This window comes from Fukomys damarensis, unplaced genomic scaffold (genome assembly GCF_012274545.1).
Source record: "Fukomys damarensis isolate Sample0158 unplaced genomic scaffold, DMR_v1.0_HiC HiC_scaffold_24, whole genome shotgun sequence".
NCBI classification, from domain to species: Eukaryota; Metazoa; Chordata; class Mammalia; order Rodentia; family Bathyergidae; genus Fukomys; species Fukomys damarensis.
In genome coordinates, this window is record NW_022900936.1 from 71,998,151 (window position 1) to 72,013,667 (window position 15,517).

At 54.2% G+C, this 15,517-nt stretch overlaps 1 protein-coding gene across 9 annotated transcripts in view; it reads left to right on the forward strand.

Annotated features, from left to right (window-relative positions):
- Nucleotides 1–15,517, forward strand: part of Atp2b2 (ATPase plasma membrane Ca2+ transporting 2) — a 241,002-nt gene that overhangs the window by 216,586 nt on the left and 8,899 nt on the right. For all 9 annotated transcript variants that reach the window (XM_010619264.2, XM_010619211.2, XM_010619217.2 and 6 more), the window contains 8 exons: nt 5,072–5,251; nt 5,405–5,492; nt 8,844–8,950; nt 9,364–9,555; nt 11,479–11,692; nt 12,857–13,068; nt 13,171–13,278; nt 15,071–15,253. In XM_010619264.2, the coding sequence (XP_010617566.1) occupies nt 5,072–5,251; nt 5,405–5,492; nt 8,844–8,950; nt 9,364–9,555; nt 11,479–11,692; nt 12,857–13,068; nt 13,171–13,278; nt 15,071–15,253 (1,284 nt within the window). The remainder of the gene's footprint in view (nt 1–5,071; nt 5,252–5,404; nt 5,493–8,843; nt 8,951–9,363; nt 9,556–11,478; nt 11,693–12,856; nt 13,069–13,170; nt 13,279–15,070; nt 15,254–15,517) is intronic.

Consider the following 15,517-nt stretch of genomic DNA (forward strand, 5'->3'; position numbering starts at 1 on the left):
CCTGGCAAGAGTGTTAAAGAGCAGAGCAGTTCATAGGCGGCTGGCAAGGAAGGAGAGACCTGGAAGAGGCCAGCCCTCACCACCAGGCCCTGCCCCTATGTCCCACCTCCCAAAGGCTCCACCCCTCCCAGCACCACAGCCCTCTGGGGACCAAGCTTCTCATGCAGAGGCCTTTGGGACTTTGTTGACCCTGGACGCAGATGTCCAAGCTCTGGAGACCTGTGACAATCCTGTTGCACTTGTGAGAGAAAAGGCTACACAGGACGCTCAAAGCCCAATCAGGAGGGACTGGCAGGTCCGCATGATAGGCATGGTGCCGGTGGCTCCATGACCCCTACGGTGTAGACACGGTGAGCAGATTCCAGTTCAGCCCTTCATGTTCAGCCCTCTGACCCCATAGCTGATCTGTACATCAGCCTGGCCTCTCACATTGCTGCCTGTTGGGAGAAGCCTGGAGGTGACCAGTTGTTAATCCAAGAAACAGTCCCAAAAGCAAGTCTCCCCACATCAACCCCAGCAGGACCACCTTCTGACCACAGGCCCCAGCCCACACTCTCCTTAGCCCAGCCCTCAGGTCACCTGAAGCATGGCCCCCAGGCCCTTCACATCTGGGGCCTCCTGTTCCTATATACCTCATGAGTGGGTCTACAGCCAGGACAGCCACTCTGTGCTCATCTGTGTGGCCCCCTCCCTGGCAGAGCCTCTGTTGCTTTTTCTTTTTCTTTTTATTGAGTTTATTGGTACATTCTAGGTATACAGTACAGTTACATTCATTATTGGGATCTTGTACCTTTACATGACAGGTCTTGGTTCTCATTTTTTCCCCTTGTCCCTGACCTCCCTTCACCCCCCATCCACGTTTATAAACTCTTTATTTCCATTTTTTCATTTTCTCACATTTTTTCTTTTCCCTTATTCCCTTTCCCCTACCCTTCCCTCTTTCCCTACACCTTTAGCCCTTTTCTCCCTATTTCACGTTGTTAATTATCCCATTAGGATCTTGTGTACTATTATAGTTTTTCACACCAGAGAAACTATTTGGTATTTACACATGTGTGACTTATTTATTTCACTTAGGAGTATATCCTCAAAATGTATTCATTTTCCTATGAGTGACTCTAATTTATCATTCTTTATGGCTGAGTAGTACTCCATTTTATAGAAAAACCACATCTGCTTTATCCAGTTTCCAACTGATGAGCAAATGGGCTGTTTCCAAGTTTTAGCTATTACAAACTGTGCTGCTATTAAACATAGGTGTGCATGTGTCACTGTAATATGATTCTTTTAATTCTTTTGGAAAGATACCCAGCAGAGCTATGGCTGGGTCAAATGGAACCTCTAGTGCCAGCTCTTTGAGGTATCTCCATATTGATTTCCACAGTGGTTGCACCACTTTGCACTCCCACCAACAATGGAGAAGGGTTCCTTTCTCCCCACAACCCCACCAACATTTGTTATTGTGTGATTTCTTGATAGCAGCCATTCTTTGTGGGGTAACGGAGAATTTCAGTGTTGTTTTCCTCTGCATCTCTCGAAAGACCAGTGATGTGGAACATTTTTTCATATATTTACTTGCTGCTTTTACTTCTTTGTCTGAGAAATGTCTGTTCATTTCAGATTCCCATTTTTGAATCGGGTCTTTGTATTTGGGGGAGCTGATTGTTTTGAGTTCTTTATATATTCTAGATAATAGTCCTTTGTCTGAGGAGCAGCTGGTAAAATTTTTTTCCTACATTGTAGGTTGTCTCTTAGTTCTGTTGATGGTTTCTTTTGTAGTGCAGAAGCTTTTTAATAAGATGAGATCCCAGTTGTAGATTCTTTCTGCTAGTTCCCGTGCTACTGAGAATTTGTTCATAAAGTCTTTTCCTATGCAAATGTCTTCCAGAGTGCTGCCCCTCTGTTGCTTTTGATGGAGCAGAACTGGCATAGACATTCCCTCCTCCAGGAAGCACTCGCTGATTTCTCCTCCCCACTTACTTCTTTATCAACTAACAGTGTGTTCCTCTGTGCTCCTAGAGCACTTTATCTAGGCTTGCACCAAAGACCCAAGGCACAAGTGTGTGGGTCTGACACAGGAAACACTGTGCTATCTGAAAATAGAAAAGTTATGAAAGAATAAGCTAGACCTGGTGTACCGTGGAGCAGCCAACTTTGGAGGGATGAACACCCATCATTGGAGACATACAGGCAGACTGGCTGGCCATCTTTTGGGGATACCCAGGAACAGAGGTGGGCAATGACAGACCATTAGAGCCAAATGATCCAGTCCGTTCCAACACCAAGGCCTTAAGTAAGTTTGAAACATAACCTAAAATCCTCTTTGGGACCAGAGCCAGATGAGGTGTTTCTGGAAGAGCTCTGTCCTATCTTCGGCACCTGAGATCAGAAGAGTGTGAAGGGTATGAATGGGACATTGGCCGTCCATACCCCTTCTCCCACCCTCTCTGTGGGCTTCTTTGAGCTGCTGCTGGGATGCGAGGCTGAGGCCTTGCTTATATGCCCCCCCATACCTGAGCAGATACAGGAGGCTATTCCCAGGCCCTGGAAATAGCCCCAGGGGAGCATGTGGCCTCCTGGCCCTGCTCCAGCCCTTCAGTATGGGGAGGTCACTACCTTCTGCATGGGGCTGTTCCTTAGACTGTTCAGGTACCTGAGAGGCCTCTGTCCCCAGATCCAGGAGCTATCCTAGGGTGTGTGTCCCTCCGCCAAAAGATGGCCATGCACAGAGGCCTGGATTTTCTCTCCAGTATCAAGTTGGAATCCCTGAAGCAGATAACGACCATAGGCCAATGCCTAGGCAGTCACTGGTGGGCAGGATTTGGGAAAGACAGAAGAGGGTCAGGCCAGACAAAAAGAGACCAAGGGGCGGGGAAGCATTCCCAGCTGGAGATGCTGGTGGGACCAAAGGAGTGGCCAGTGGTATGGTGGCATGGAAATAAGCGAGATATTCTCAAGGCCCATCTTTGTTCTTGCCCTTCCTGAGGAAGGACTGGCATGTCCCTGTGATAGGAGTGGTGCTGGTGGCTCCTTGGCTCAGAGCCTCCTCACACCCTTGCTGACAGTGGGTGGCATGGCGCCCACATTATGGATAGGGTGAACAGATGTCAGCTCAGCCCTTGAAAGGGGCAGGGGGCAGGAGGTGTCCATAGTCATGTTTGATGCCAGGGCTATGATTCTGTGTTAGTTTTTTAGGGCTGCTGTATTACAGTCCAGGCAGTCCCCAACTTATGGTACAGGGTAAGTACAGTGGTTTAAAATTGATATGCATTCCGTGAAAGCTATACTTCAAATTTTGAATTTGGAACTGGACATGGTGTAGCCCATGCATGTAAACTCAGCACTCTGGAAGGCTGAGGCAGGAGGATTACAAATTTGAGCCCAGTCCAGGCAATTTAGCAACTTAGCAAGACCCTGTCTCAAAATTTTTTTAAAAAATTAAAAAGGGCTGAGAATGCAGCTCTGTGAAGACCCTGGGTTAAATCTCCAGCACCACACCAAAAAACATTTTTTTTTTTTAGTTTAGATCTTTTCCTGAGATAGCAGTACACAGCACCACACTCTGGAGATGCGGTGGGGTGGGGGTGGGGGGGGTGTCGAGAGCCATATCCATCCCAACAGGGAGCAAGTGAGCCTCTGCTGAGCCCTGCTGGGCTAGTGCAGGGCAGCAGTGGGTTAGACATGCATGGCGCATTTTTAGAATTCATGATGCTTTCAGCTTCTGACAGGTGTGCCTGAGCCAACAGGGACTCTTACCACAGCTGAAGGGCTCAGATGCCCTACACCTGCTTGCCTTCGGGAAGCTGAAGGCCATCTGATTCCAGCAGCAGGAGGCTGGCTGCTTCAGAGGCCAGTGAGAGAGGTCGCTCAGGGCCTCTTTTCTGGAGATCTGTGTCCCAGAAGTATACACCTGATCTCTGTCTCATCTCCCCATGAGGTCCCCATGTCACTCTGGATAAGGGCTCACCCTGGTGGCCTCAGCTGAACTTGATCACTGCCAAAAAGACCCTCTCCCGGGGGAAGGCCCTCTTCACAGCTGTGGGCTCTGGACCAGGATGTATGTTTGAGGGAGTTCAGCCAGTCTGTGGCAGGCTTCGCGTTCTCTCAGCAGTGGAGCAGCCCAGTAAGCAGAGGAGTGAGAAACCCATCCCTGTGCTATGCAAGAGGAGGGGGAGTTGGGTTGGGCCCTCCAGCTTGAAAGTCTAACTGCTTTTGTCTTTCTGTATGACTGAATTTTCTGCCCTTGCCATATTCTCTGCTACTCAAAGATGCTTTGCAGCAAATACAGCCTTATTATTTTATTATTTGTCACTGCCCATGGGTACAAATCACTTTTTTGATTGATCTTTGTTCCCCATAGAGGGCTGCAGCAGCTCCAGGCCAGTTTCCATATCCCGATTGCTGAGTGAATCCCATGCTTTGTGGAGGAGGGGTAGTAGGTGTTGCCACCTTCTGATTGGCAGAGCTGGGTCTGATCTGACCTCATTGGCCTAGACATAAGTCTGTCACTGCAGTCGTGAGAGCAGGATGCAGCCCTTGCTTGTCCTTGAAGCATCGTAGTTGACACAAAGCACAGTCATGTAATTATTCTAAGCCAATATCACAGTCTGTAAATAAAATGTCCCCAAATGCAAATGTCCCCCCCAAATTTGAAAATACACAGGCGTATTACAGAGTTTGTAAATGAAACCGGTGCAACTTCAAATGTAGTTATCAAGTACTAGACAGTCTTGCCCAGGACCAGGTCTAAAGGGAATGCTTCTGTGGATCTTTCCAAAGTCTCTGCCAGATCACGGTAGCCAATGGCTTTGTCTCAGGATAGACTATCATGGTCAGAAGGTGCCAGCTGCCTAGAACTCTGAGGCCCCACCAGGTCTAATCAGGGTGCTGCAATAGATTAACTATGCCTCCCCTGGGCACAGGAGAGGAGGCAGGGACTTGGTGCCATGTGTGGTTACCTAGTCCCCTTTCTTGGAGCTGCCTGAGAGAGGTACCCACTGGGGTTCCATGAAAGAGAGGAAGGCCTACCCGAGGTGGTGCCCTCCGCCATGACTCCCATCCTCCTGTCCAGGTCCCTGAAGCCATCCGCAAGTGCCAGCGGGCAGGCATTACGGTCCGCATGGTCACTGGTGACAATATCAACACGGCCCGAGCCATCGCCATCAAGTGTGGTATCATCCATCCTGGGGAGGACTTCCTGTGCCTGGAGGGCAAAGAGTTCAACCGGAGGATCCGCAACGAGAAGGGGGAGGTGTGTGGCCCGGGGTGAAGGGTGCCCAGAGGGGAGGCACTGCATGGTTATACAGAAGCCGCCCTGTGTGCCACTGACAGCCTACCATCCCTGAGCCTCAATCAGTGTCTCTCTCCAACCTCCCGACCCATCGTCTACCCCATCCCTCTCCAGATTGAGCAGGAGCGAATTGACAAGATCTGGCCAAAGCTGCGAGTGCTGGCTCGCTCTTCCCCCACGGACAAGCACACCCTGGTCAAAGGTAAGTGGGGCAGAGCTGAGGCCTATACAAGCCGGGAACCACTCTGGCTTCCTGGCATTCCCCTCGTCTGAGAGTGTGCATCCATCATCCACACTCAGCCCTGGGCTTCTTCTGTGCCTCCAACTCCTCCAGGAAGCTGTGGGACCCATCTGGCTCGAGGCCCAAGGGCCCCCACTGTGGGACCTCTTTATGCTGATTTCTTAATTTTAATGCAGTCCGTAGTGACCATGCCCGTGGTGAGGAGCTGATTCGTGTATGTAACACAACTCAGTTCCTCTTCCATGCCCTTCCCCTCCCGCCATCTCTTGGCTCCCTCTGCTGACTTTGAGTGAATTTGTACAGACCTTGCTCTCTGCTGTCTGGCAGCACCCACCCACCCCGCCGCTGCTGACACCCAGCTTGCTCACTTGTTCTCATCTGGTCCCAGAGCTCAGTTTGAGACCCCTGGTCAGCTTCACCTGTGAGGACCTGGTCGGCGTCTGTGACCATGACTGGGGATGGGGCCACCTGGGAACAGCAGCCTGAGCCAGACTCTCCTTTGTGCTTCCTCCAGAGAGGGACGAACACTGATTGCTAAGCCTGGATGGCCAGCTGGGGGCCCCTTCCAGTGTCACACAGCCCTGTCAGGCGGACGTTTGTCGCTGTGACAAAATAGCTGACAAAGTCAGTTTAAAGGATGAAAAGTTTATTTTGGGCTCATGGCTTCAGAGGTTTTGGTCCAGGGTCACCTGGCAGCATTGCTTCTGGGCCATGGCCACACAGAACATTGGAGCAGGGATATGGGGTACCACAGGAGCTCATCTCATGAAGGCCAGGAGGCAAAGAGAGATGGAAGAACCCAGAGAAGGGGCTGAGGACCAGAGATTGTTCCCAAGGCCACATCAGCAAGGCCCAGCACTCCTGGTCTCACCCCCTCCCAGTGATGCCATCCTGGTGTGCCTTCTCAGTGAATCAGGCGTCCAGCCACCTCTCAACCCGTCAGCAGCAAGCTGTCAACACAGTGAACCTTTGGGGGAGCATATCATATCCACACCATACTCCTGGTTCACAGCTCTGCTTTGCCACTGACCTGCTCTGTGGTCTTGGCAAGTCCCTCCACTCTGAGACTCAATTTCCCCATTTTTCTACCTAAAATTTTCCCTAGATGGCTTGAATTTCTGTCTTAAGGGTGTTGCCCGAGGACATTAATGGAGGCAAATCTGGCCTGAGGTTAGAAATACAGAATTAGAGCCACAGACACTGGAGCAGAGGGTCCCCACCCCATTCTTATCTCTTATCCACTCATCAGTTCACTCACTCTCCAAGTAGCTGTTTCTGGAGGTCCTACATGTGCCAGCCTCTGCCCTAGCCAGGCATAGCCTCTCCCTCTAAAATCCATAGTGCAGTTTCCATGCAGCAGATGTGAATGGGGCACTCATGTCCCTGCAGAGTGAAAGGCTGAGTGGGCAAAAAGTGTGCTGGGTCCTCGCCAGCTTCTGACTCCAGCCGGGAAGGTGTCAGGCCCAGGTCCCCAAGGGAGGCTGGGGCTCGTGCAGGGAAGGCACTGCCGAGCTCAGAGTGGCTGGGCCCTCCCACGACCGAGAGAGGAGCCAGCTGACCTGCACTGTTACCCCAGAGCCAGGGTACGGGAAAACAGGAGGGGAAGAGCCCTGTCTAGAAAGCTAATCCTGCTTGGTGGGGAGGGACCAACAAGATTGTCGAGTGTGACCATTGCTGCCTGGACTGAGTGGTGGCAGGGCCAGCAGTCTGCAGTCCGCAGGGCTGAGCGACATTTCCGGGTGGAGAACTTCCACTATCAGGAGGGACACAGGGAAGAGGGTCTTTGGTGTCTGAGAGCCTGCATGACAGTCTGCCCCATGGCTTTCAGGTGGACATTTGGGTGTTGCCAAGGAGGGACAGGTCTGAGGAGAAGGGATACACTTGGGATAGCAGTTGAGCTCCCACCTGAGTAGCAGTGGAGGCTGAGATCCTGTCCAAGGGAACCCAAGAGGGATGGCTGAGGAGCAGGGAACAGCAGGGGTGAGGGGTGCAGGAAGGACACCTGTGTGCACAGGCCGAACAGTCAGAGGACAGGATATGGAGGTGGCTGTAGGGAAGCTCCTGGTGGCCATGCAGGGCTGAAGGCAAGGAGAGGGTCAGGTTGGCAGGGGGCTTCCTCTCAGCTCTCTGCTCTACTGGGAATGGTTGGAGGCTGTGAGAAGTCTGCGCTGGCCTGGTAGCCACAGAGAAAACTCCACCTCTCTCACCTGAGGAGCCAGTGCCTCTCAGAGGACCAGCGAGGACAAAGGTTCTACAGGCCACGCAGATGGGACTGGGGACTGGCCACCGGCTGGATCAGGGCAGCCCAGGGTCACTCCCGAGGCACCAGGTGTGGGGCAGGACCTGGTATAGGGGCGCTTTAAAGGGAATGGGGCCATAGGGCAAGGGGCTCCTTACCTCCTCTACGGCCTGCCTGACATAGGCAGGGAGACACCCACACGGGTGGGCGTAGGTCACCATGGCAGCAAAAGGCTGAAGCTACAGATGGGGAGATGGCGTGGACAGGGCAGCCTCGTGCAACTGAAGAGGTCAGCATGACGGCCTGGTGGGGGGCGCTTGGTATGCGCATGTCTCCCAGAGCCAGGAGGGACAGAGAAAGCGACTTGGGGGGCCAGGGCCAGGCCAGAGTGTTAGAGGCAGACCCTGGGGCCGCTGTGGGAAGCAGGCGCGGAAGGGGCAGAGATCTGGACAGAGGGCAAGGCAGGATTCCTGTGGGGTTCTGGAGCCACGAAATGCAGGCCTTTGTGAACACTGACTTGTAAAGGGCAGGAATAGGTCAGGGTTGATACCCAAACTTCAGTCCTGTCTAGAGACATCCCTGCCTGGGAAGCCGCTGCCTGGGGAGTCCCTTGAGATGATGCCTGTCATCTACCTGGTCCCTGGCCCAGCTAGGAGCTTGGACCACGTGTCACCTGCTCACACTGGTTTCTGTGGAGTATTTTATTGAGGATGAATGTCTGCAGAGAGGTCAAGGCATAGAGCCACAAGGCTGAGGTCACCAGGGGATGGCACAGCCAAGGAAGAGCAGACTGGACCTGGCAAATGCTGGGAGACCCCAGAGAGGCTGAGGGCCCCTGAGACAGGCCGAGGAGATGGGGGAACAGTGTTTCTGATTGCAGCGGCCACCAGTGTGGCTGAGGGCTGTCAAGAACAAGGTGGGCAGGGTCCAACATAGGTGCCCAGCATGCCCTAAGGAAGAGCCATGACAGTAGGGGCTGCCTGGACAGGGGTCTGGCTGAGCTGCTGGCCAGGGCTGGCCCAGGCTACCCCACTCCTTGGCCTGGGAGCCCTGAGCACATTCGCCCTTGACAGGCATCATCGACAGCACACACACGGAGCAGCGGCAGGTGGTGGCCGTGACTGGGGACGGGACCAACGATGGACCTGCACTTAAGAAGGCTGATGTGGGCTTCGCCATGGTAGGAGCATCTCAGGGGGCCTGGGTGGCATCTGGGAGCAGCTCATAGATAAAGGCTGAGGGGGCCTGCAGCACCCCCAGTTCACACTCACTCCACCCACCATCCACTTTGTGTGTGTGTGTGTGAGGCACTCAGATTGCACTCTGGCCCAGGGAGGTGATTCCTGGAAGAGTGCAGGGCGCCCTGCTCAGGACAGGTTTGTGCTGACAGGCATGGGCGGGCCAAAGAGAGCAGGGAGAGGGGCTGGGCAGGGATCTGGCCTCCGGCCCTGAGGCTGTTCATGTGTGCTCCTGTGTGTGACCTGGCTGTGCTGGGGTGGGGGTGGAGCCGGGAACGTGTAAAGATGAGGACAGCTGTTTAGAACTACTCACTGCCCCCCAGCCACCCCCAGGCTCCTGTCCCTGTCCCCACAGGGCATTGCAGGCACTGATGTGGCCAAAGAGGCCTCAGACATCATCCTCACAGACGACAACTTCAGCAGCATTGTGAAGGCCGTGATGTGGGGCCGCAACGTCTACGACAGCATCTCCAAGTTCCTGCAGTTCCAGCTGACGGTCAACGTGGTGGCTGTGATTGTGGCCTTCACAGGTGCCTGCATCACACAGGTGGGTCCTGGGAGGCAAAGCCAAGGCTGGGGAGGGTGAACCCTGGACCCCTGGGACAAAGCGCCTGCCAGGGCCAGCAGCTGCATCACAGACCTCAGCATAGGTGCCAGCCCGGCCGAGGCCTTGCGCCCCTGTCTGCCTGACCCCAACTCCAGCCCAGCCGCTGCCAGGAGGTGGGAAAAGTAGGGTCAGGGGAGACTGAATGGCCAACTGAGGACAGGGAGCAAGCAGTGGCCTGGGGGCCTTGGTTCTCGGGTGTGCAGGAGAGGCCTGGTGGGGACGCTAGTGCAGCAGGGCTCTGCCTGTCCAGATCACCAGCTCTGCTATGGGCCTGGGTAGAGCCTATGCACAGCAGGATCTGGATTCCTACGGCCCTGCTGCTGCTTTACTGCAGCCCCTGAGGCGAAACTGAGATGAGGCCCATTTTACAGAGGCTCAGACAAAGTGGTCTGGCCCTGGCCATTGGTCCTCAAGCCCCCTGGTACAGCAGCCATGGCTGCCCCCAGGAGCTAACCACCTGGAGAGAGAGCACCTGAGGGAGAGTGGGATCCCTCAGCCCTGGGGGGTGCCAGAGACCTGACCCTGACAACAGCCATGTGGACAGACAACTGGCACTCAGAGGAGCCCCCAATCTTGGTCCTGAGAGCTTGGGTCCTTGGGAACACTTCCCTCTTGCATTCTGAACTGTGGGGGTGTTCCTGACCATTCCCGGTGCCCAGTCCCAAGGGTGGGATGTGAGAGGAAGTAGTTGGGACCCCTTTCGGTGCCGAGGGCTCTCTCCCCCAGCTATGACTGAGAGGCTCCCTCTAGTGGCAAATTGAGGACACTGCCATGGTGGTGGCAACTCGCACAAGGCTTCTGGGGAGGCAGCTGAGGGGACACAGCTGAGGGGAGCATCATTTCACCTGAGGTGTCTGACTGGGTGGCCCTGAAGACCCAGGAGGAAGGATGTGACTCGACCCTCGGGCACAGGCAGTAGAGCTGGCTGTAAGACAGGAGAAAGCCCCCGAGGTGCAGCCTTCCAGTCCGGCCCAGGTGGGGGACAGCAGGAAGAGGGGCTGTGATAGCTACTCAGGAGGTGAGGCCACAGGGCAGGCACTGGGTCTGCAGACTGTTGAGTACACAAGGCCCCCAGATGAGTGACGCTAATGCCACAAGGAGAGGTCTGGGCTGGGGAGGAGCCATGGAAGGGAGATGTGGGTCTCAGGAGAGGAATAAGAGTGACAACAAGAACCAGGAGAGTGGCGTTGGGGTTGGTGTTATCCTGTCTCCTCACCATTCCCAAACAAACACAGAAAAGAGAAGACAAGCGTTATTTAAAGCCATCTCCAAGGAGATGGAGGGGCCTCATGCTGTCACCAGTCACCACCTCCCCATGTCTGGGTGCACAGGGTCTTTTACAGTAGGGAAGAGATGGGAGAGGAGCACAAGGAGACAACAGGCAGCTCCACATTTGCTTACCCTTCAACCCTTCTCTGCTCCTTCTTTTTCCTGTGGAAGCTGGACTTGGGCCTCCCACAGATCTGTCCATTCATCTGGGCTGAGAGGAGAGAAGTCTGGAGAAGCCATTTATGTCTAAAAAAAAAAAAACCAAAAAACCAAACTCTAACTTGGTCTCTGTCTGCCCTGCTGGTTACAGTTACTATTTTTGGAACACTGATGCACCTAGACACTTTTTCAAGTAACAGACTAGTAAGAGATGGAGGAGAGACTGAGGCAGGGCCGTGGGTATTTCTGTGGGTCAGGAGAGACGAGAAGGCAGGGCCTGTGCTGGAGCCTTGAGTCAGGCTGTGGCTCTGCCAAGAGAGACCCACCCACGTGGGGGGGCTTTGGGGAACAGGGGAAGCAGCAGGGCTGCAGCTAGGGTTACGGGGCACTGATGGCCTACGACCCGTGATGTCCCTCCCTGCCCGCCGCCCCTAGGACTCCCCTCTGAAGGCTGTGCAGATGCTCTGGGTTAACCTCATTATGGACACCTTCGCCTCCCTGGCGCTGGCCACCGAGCCACCCACCGAGACTCTGCTGCTGCGGAAGCCTTACGGCCGCAACAAGCCCCTAATCTCTCGCACCATGATGAAAAACATCCTGGGCCACGCCGTCTACCAGCTCACCCTCATCTTCACGCTGCTCTTCGTCGGTGAGCCCCGCCCCACCTGCGTCCTTGTGGCATGGCTGCTTCCTCCCAGGCACACTGTGGCCCAGCCGGGAGACTCACACCTACCTAGTGGGAGATGAGGGAGGGGAGTTAGCAGTTCGGGGTCACACTAGGAGCCTGAATGGAGCCAGGCCCTGTCTCGGGCCAGCAAACCTCAAAGCCAGGGCTTTTTCACCAGCGACGGTCCCCAGTGCTGAAGGCACACCATGAAGGCAGATCCATGCTGACCACCGTGCCCACGTCAGTCCGGGGAGCCCAGGCTGTAGCAGTAATGGCTGCCCTTCTCCTTCTGGGATGCCCTTGTCACCCCCAGGGAGCAGTCCTGTCCCATCACTGCTTCCTTTGAGGCTGGGTATTCGCGCCTTTCAGCCACGCTTCCCTCGCAGTAACAAATATCGGAGAGAATTAACTTGCAGAGAAGATTTATTTTAGCTCACCTCTTAGAGGTTTGACCCACGCTGCTTTCCCTGGCAGAAGCACTTGCCTCAGGGCTGGAAGTAAAGTGAAGAGTCCAATGTCACAGTCCCCTTCAAGGGCTCCTCCCCTGATGGCCTATGAATGGCCATCTGGCCTCCCTCTTAAAGGCTCCTCCACCTCCCAACAGCTCCACAGGCTGGGGACCAAGCCTATAACAGGGACCTTCAGGAACAATTTTGCAAACCATAGGAGCCTCTCCTGGTGTTCCTGTCTTCCTAGTCCAGGTGTGTTTGCTAATCTGGGGTCACTTTTTTACCCCCTCACAGTACTAGGGATTGAATCCAGGAAGCGCCGAGTTACATCCCCAGTCCTTTTTATTTTTATTTTTTTTATTTTGAGACAGGGTCTCGCTAAGCTGCTGGCTGGCCTCAAACTTGCAACCCTCCTGCCTCAGCCTCCAGAGTAGCTGGCATGTGCCACCATGCACCGGCAAATCTCTATAAACAGTGTCACCTGATAATACACCTGGCATTCAGCCTTTCTCAGATCCCCACAGAAAAGGTGGAAGACAGTCCCCCCAAGGTCTCTGCCACCTAGAGAAGGGTTTGTCAACCCTGCACTACTCACTGGCTGTGCCCTGCCCCAGAATCCACACTGGCCTTCAAGTTGGTGTGACTCACCAGCCGGCCCGCCACACCCTCAGCCCAGCCCCGCCCTCTGGCTTGGCAGGCGAGAAGATGTTCCAGATCGACAGCGGGAGGAACACGCCATTACACTCACCACCCTCCGAGCACTACACCATCATTTTCAACACCTTCGTCATGATGCAGCTCTTCAACGAGATCAATGCCCGCAAGATCCACGGCGAGCGCAACGTCTTCGATGGCATTTTCCGGAACCCCATCTTCTGCACCATCGTGCTGGGCACTTTTGCCATTCAGGTAGCCAGAACTCCCTGACCTGGGCAGGGCTAGTCTGAGCAATGGCAGGGCAGCCCCTGACCGCCTGTCCCTGTCTCTCTGTCTCTGGCCCACGACCTCCAGATAGTGATTGTGCAGTTTGGAGGGAAACCATTCAGCTGCTCCCCGTTGCAGCTGGACCAGTGGATGTGGTGCATATTCATCGGGTTAGGAGAGCTGGTCTGGGGCCAGGTAAGCTCCGGAAGGGCGCTGGGGGCACTTCTGGGCAGGGAAGGGAAAGAGCCATGGCTGGGGCCCAAGAGCTCAGCAGCCCACTTCCCCTGGGACACCCATGACCTCCCATCTTCGGGCATCCGCACCAAGTTCACCTGTGTCCCACCATTTGGGTTTGTCCTTTGCATCTGTGTGCCACTCATTGCTCCTGTTATTTACTCTTTTTTTTTTTGCATCCACTTAAATTTATCTCAAAAGGCAAGATTATATTGTATAACTGCAAAATCAGTCACTTGCTATAAAGAGAAGCTAACAAAAGAATTAATGTAAGGACCATGATGTTATTAAATGCTCACTGGATGCTAACACCATCCAAGCCTCAGAGCCTGAAACTAGCTTGTTAGAAAGGGCGATGAGTTGGTGGTGCCCTGTGCTGACAGCCTTCAGGGGACACGGAGTCTACACGGTTCAGGCTGCCCTGCTGCTGTGTGGTGCCATGGCCATCTGAGGTGCTCTCTAGTGGCACCTCTAGCTCTAACATATCCCACCAGATCCCTTTCCTGCTCTGTTACACGCGTGCATGTGTCTCGTGTGCATGCACAGACATCGACGCACACACACTGTCATCCTGGCTCTGACTCCTGACCAGGACTCAGTGCCTGGAAGCAGTGTCTGGAGCTGACCCTGAGCCTGAGGGGCCTGGTCTCCAAAGTGCTCTAGCATCCAGGCAGTGGAGCCACGGGGACCTGAGATGCTGTTCTCAACCTCAGGCCGTCTCCAGGCTAGATTAAGAAGCTGCAGTGGCAAGATCAACTGGATGAAGAGGAAGGTTGAGTTTCATCCAAAAATATCTTATTTGAGCTTTGGAGCTTCCTTGGAGTGTCGATAACTCACATGAATCCCGTTCTCTGGAAACCCCCAGAGCCAAGCCGCCATCAGAACCCTGGGGCCATTCCCTGGAGAGAGCTTTCAGGGTGATGCCAGCATGCAAAGGCCCCTAAAGGCTGAGTGTTTGGTCCTGTGTCTGTCCTGCCTCAGTTTCCCTCTTAGATGTGCCTCTTGGGCCTCAGCACCATGGACAAGCCCACTGAGGAAGGAGACGAATGAAGGCATTCCCACATTGCCTTTCCCTTTCACGGTGGGCTACCCCATATTTCTTTCCTATAGTTTGGGGCCTCTGAAGGGGACTGAAGGGGATTTGAGGGCCAGCCACAGGACAGCTGTCTGTGGCAACTTGGACACAGCCTGTGGCTCTATCTTCACAACATCCAGAGCTTTCACCCATCTTTACAGAAGAAAAAGGCCAAAGCACAGAGAGGCCAAATGATTTGCCAAAGTCACACAACAAGTATGGCCTAGGGTATTTAAAGTCACATCTGTGCAAGTCTCAAAGGCCCAGGTGTTCTATCCCATTCCCCTGACTCTGGATAAATGAGTGAATTAAGAAACAAATTAATTGTCAGGTGCAGTGGTACACACCTGTAATCCTAGCACTCTGGGAGGCTGAGACAGGAAGATTGCAAGTTTGGGCCCAGCCTGAGCAACTTAGCAAAATCCAGTATCAAAGTTTTAAAAAGTAAATAAAAAGGCCAGGAATGCAGCTCTGTGTGAAGGTCCTGGGTTCAGTTCCCAGCATAGAAAAAAAAAAAGACAAGTTGGTAAGAACCAGTAAATGCTTGAGTTGAGGATGAGCTGACCTGTGACTGGGTGAGTGGTGAGGGAAGAAAGGAGAGGAAGAGGGGTCAGAGAGGAAAGAAGCCAACCAGGAGGACCACTGGTGGCCTGACTCCTACGTCCCGGGCCTCTGCAGGTTATCGCTACCATCCCAACAAGCAGGCTCAAGTTTCTGAAGGAGGCAGGCCGGCTCACGCAGAAAGAGGAGATCCCTGAGGAGGAGCTCAACGAGGATGTGGAGGAGATAGACCACGCAGAGCGGGAGCTGCGCCGTGGCCAGATCCTGTGGTTCCGGGGCCTGAACCGCATCCAGACACAGGTACAGGAAGCCCCCAGGGCTGGGCCCAGCTGGTTGGGTGGCCGGGAGTGGAAGCATGTATAAGCCTGCCGACCCGGGCTGGCCACCAAGGGGTAGGGGGATTTGGGTGACTCCTGGCAGAGACCACTACAGGGCCCCGGATTGGTCCTCACATTCACCCTGTGCATACCCATGGCCCTCACACCTGCCCATGCCTACTGAAGGAGCAGAGAAGCCTCCTGAGGAAGATGCAGTCGGCCTGCTCAGCATGCAGGGGGGGGGGGG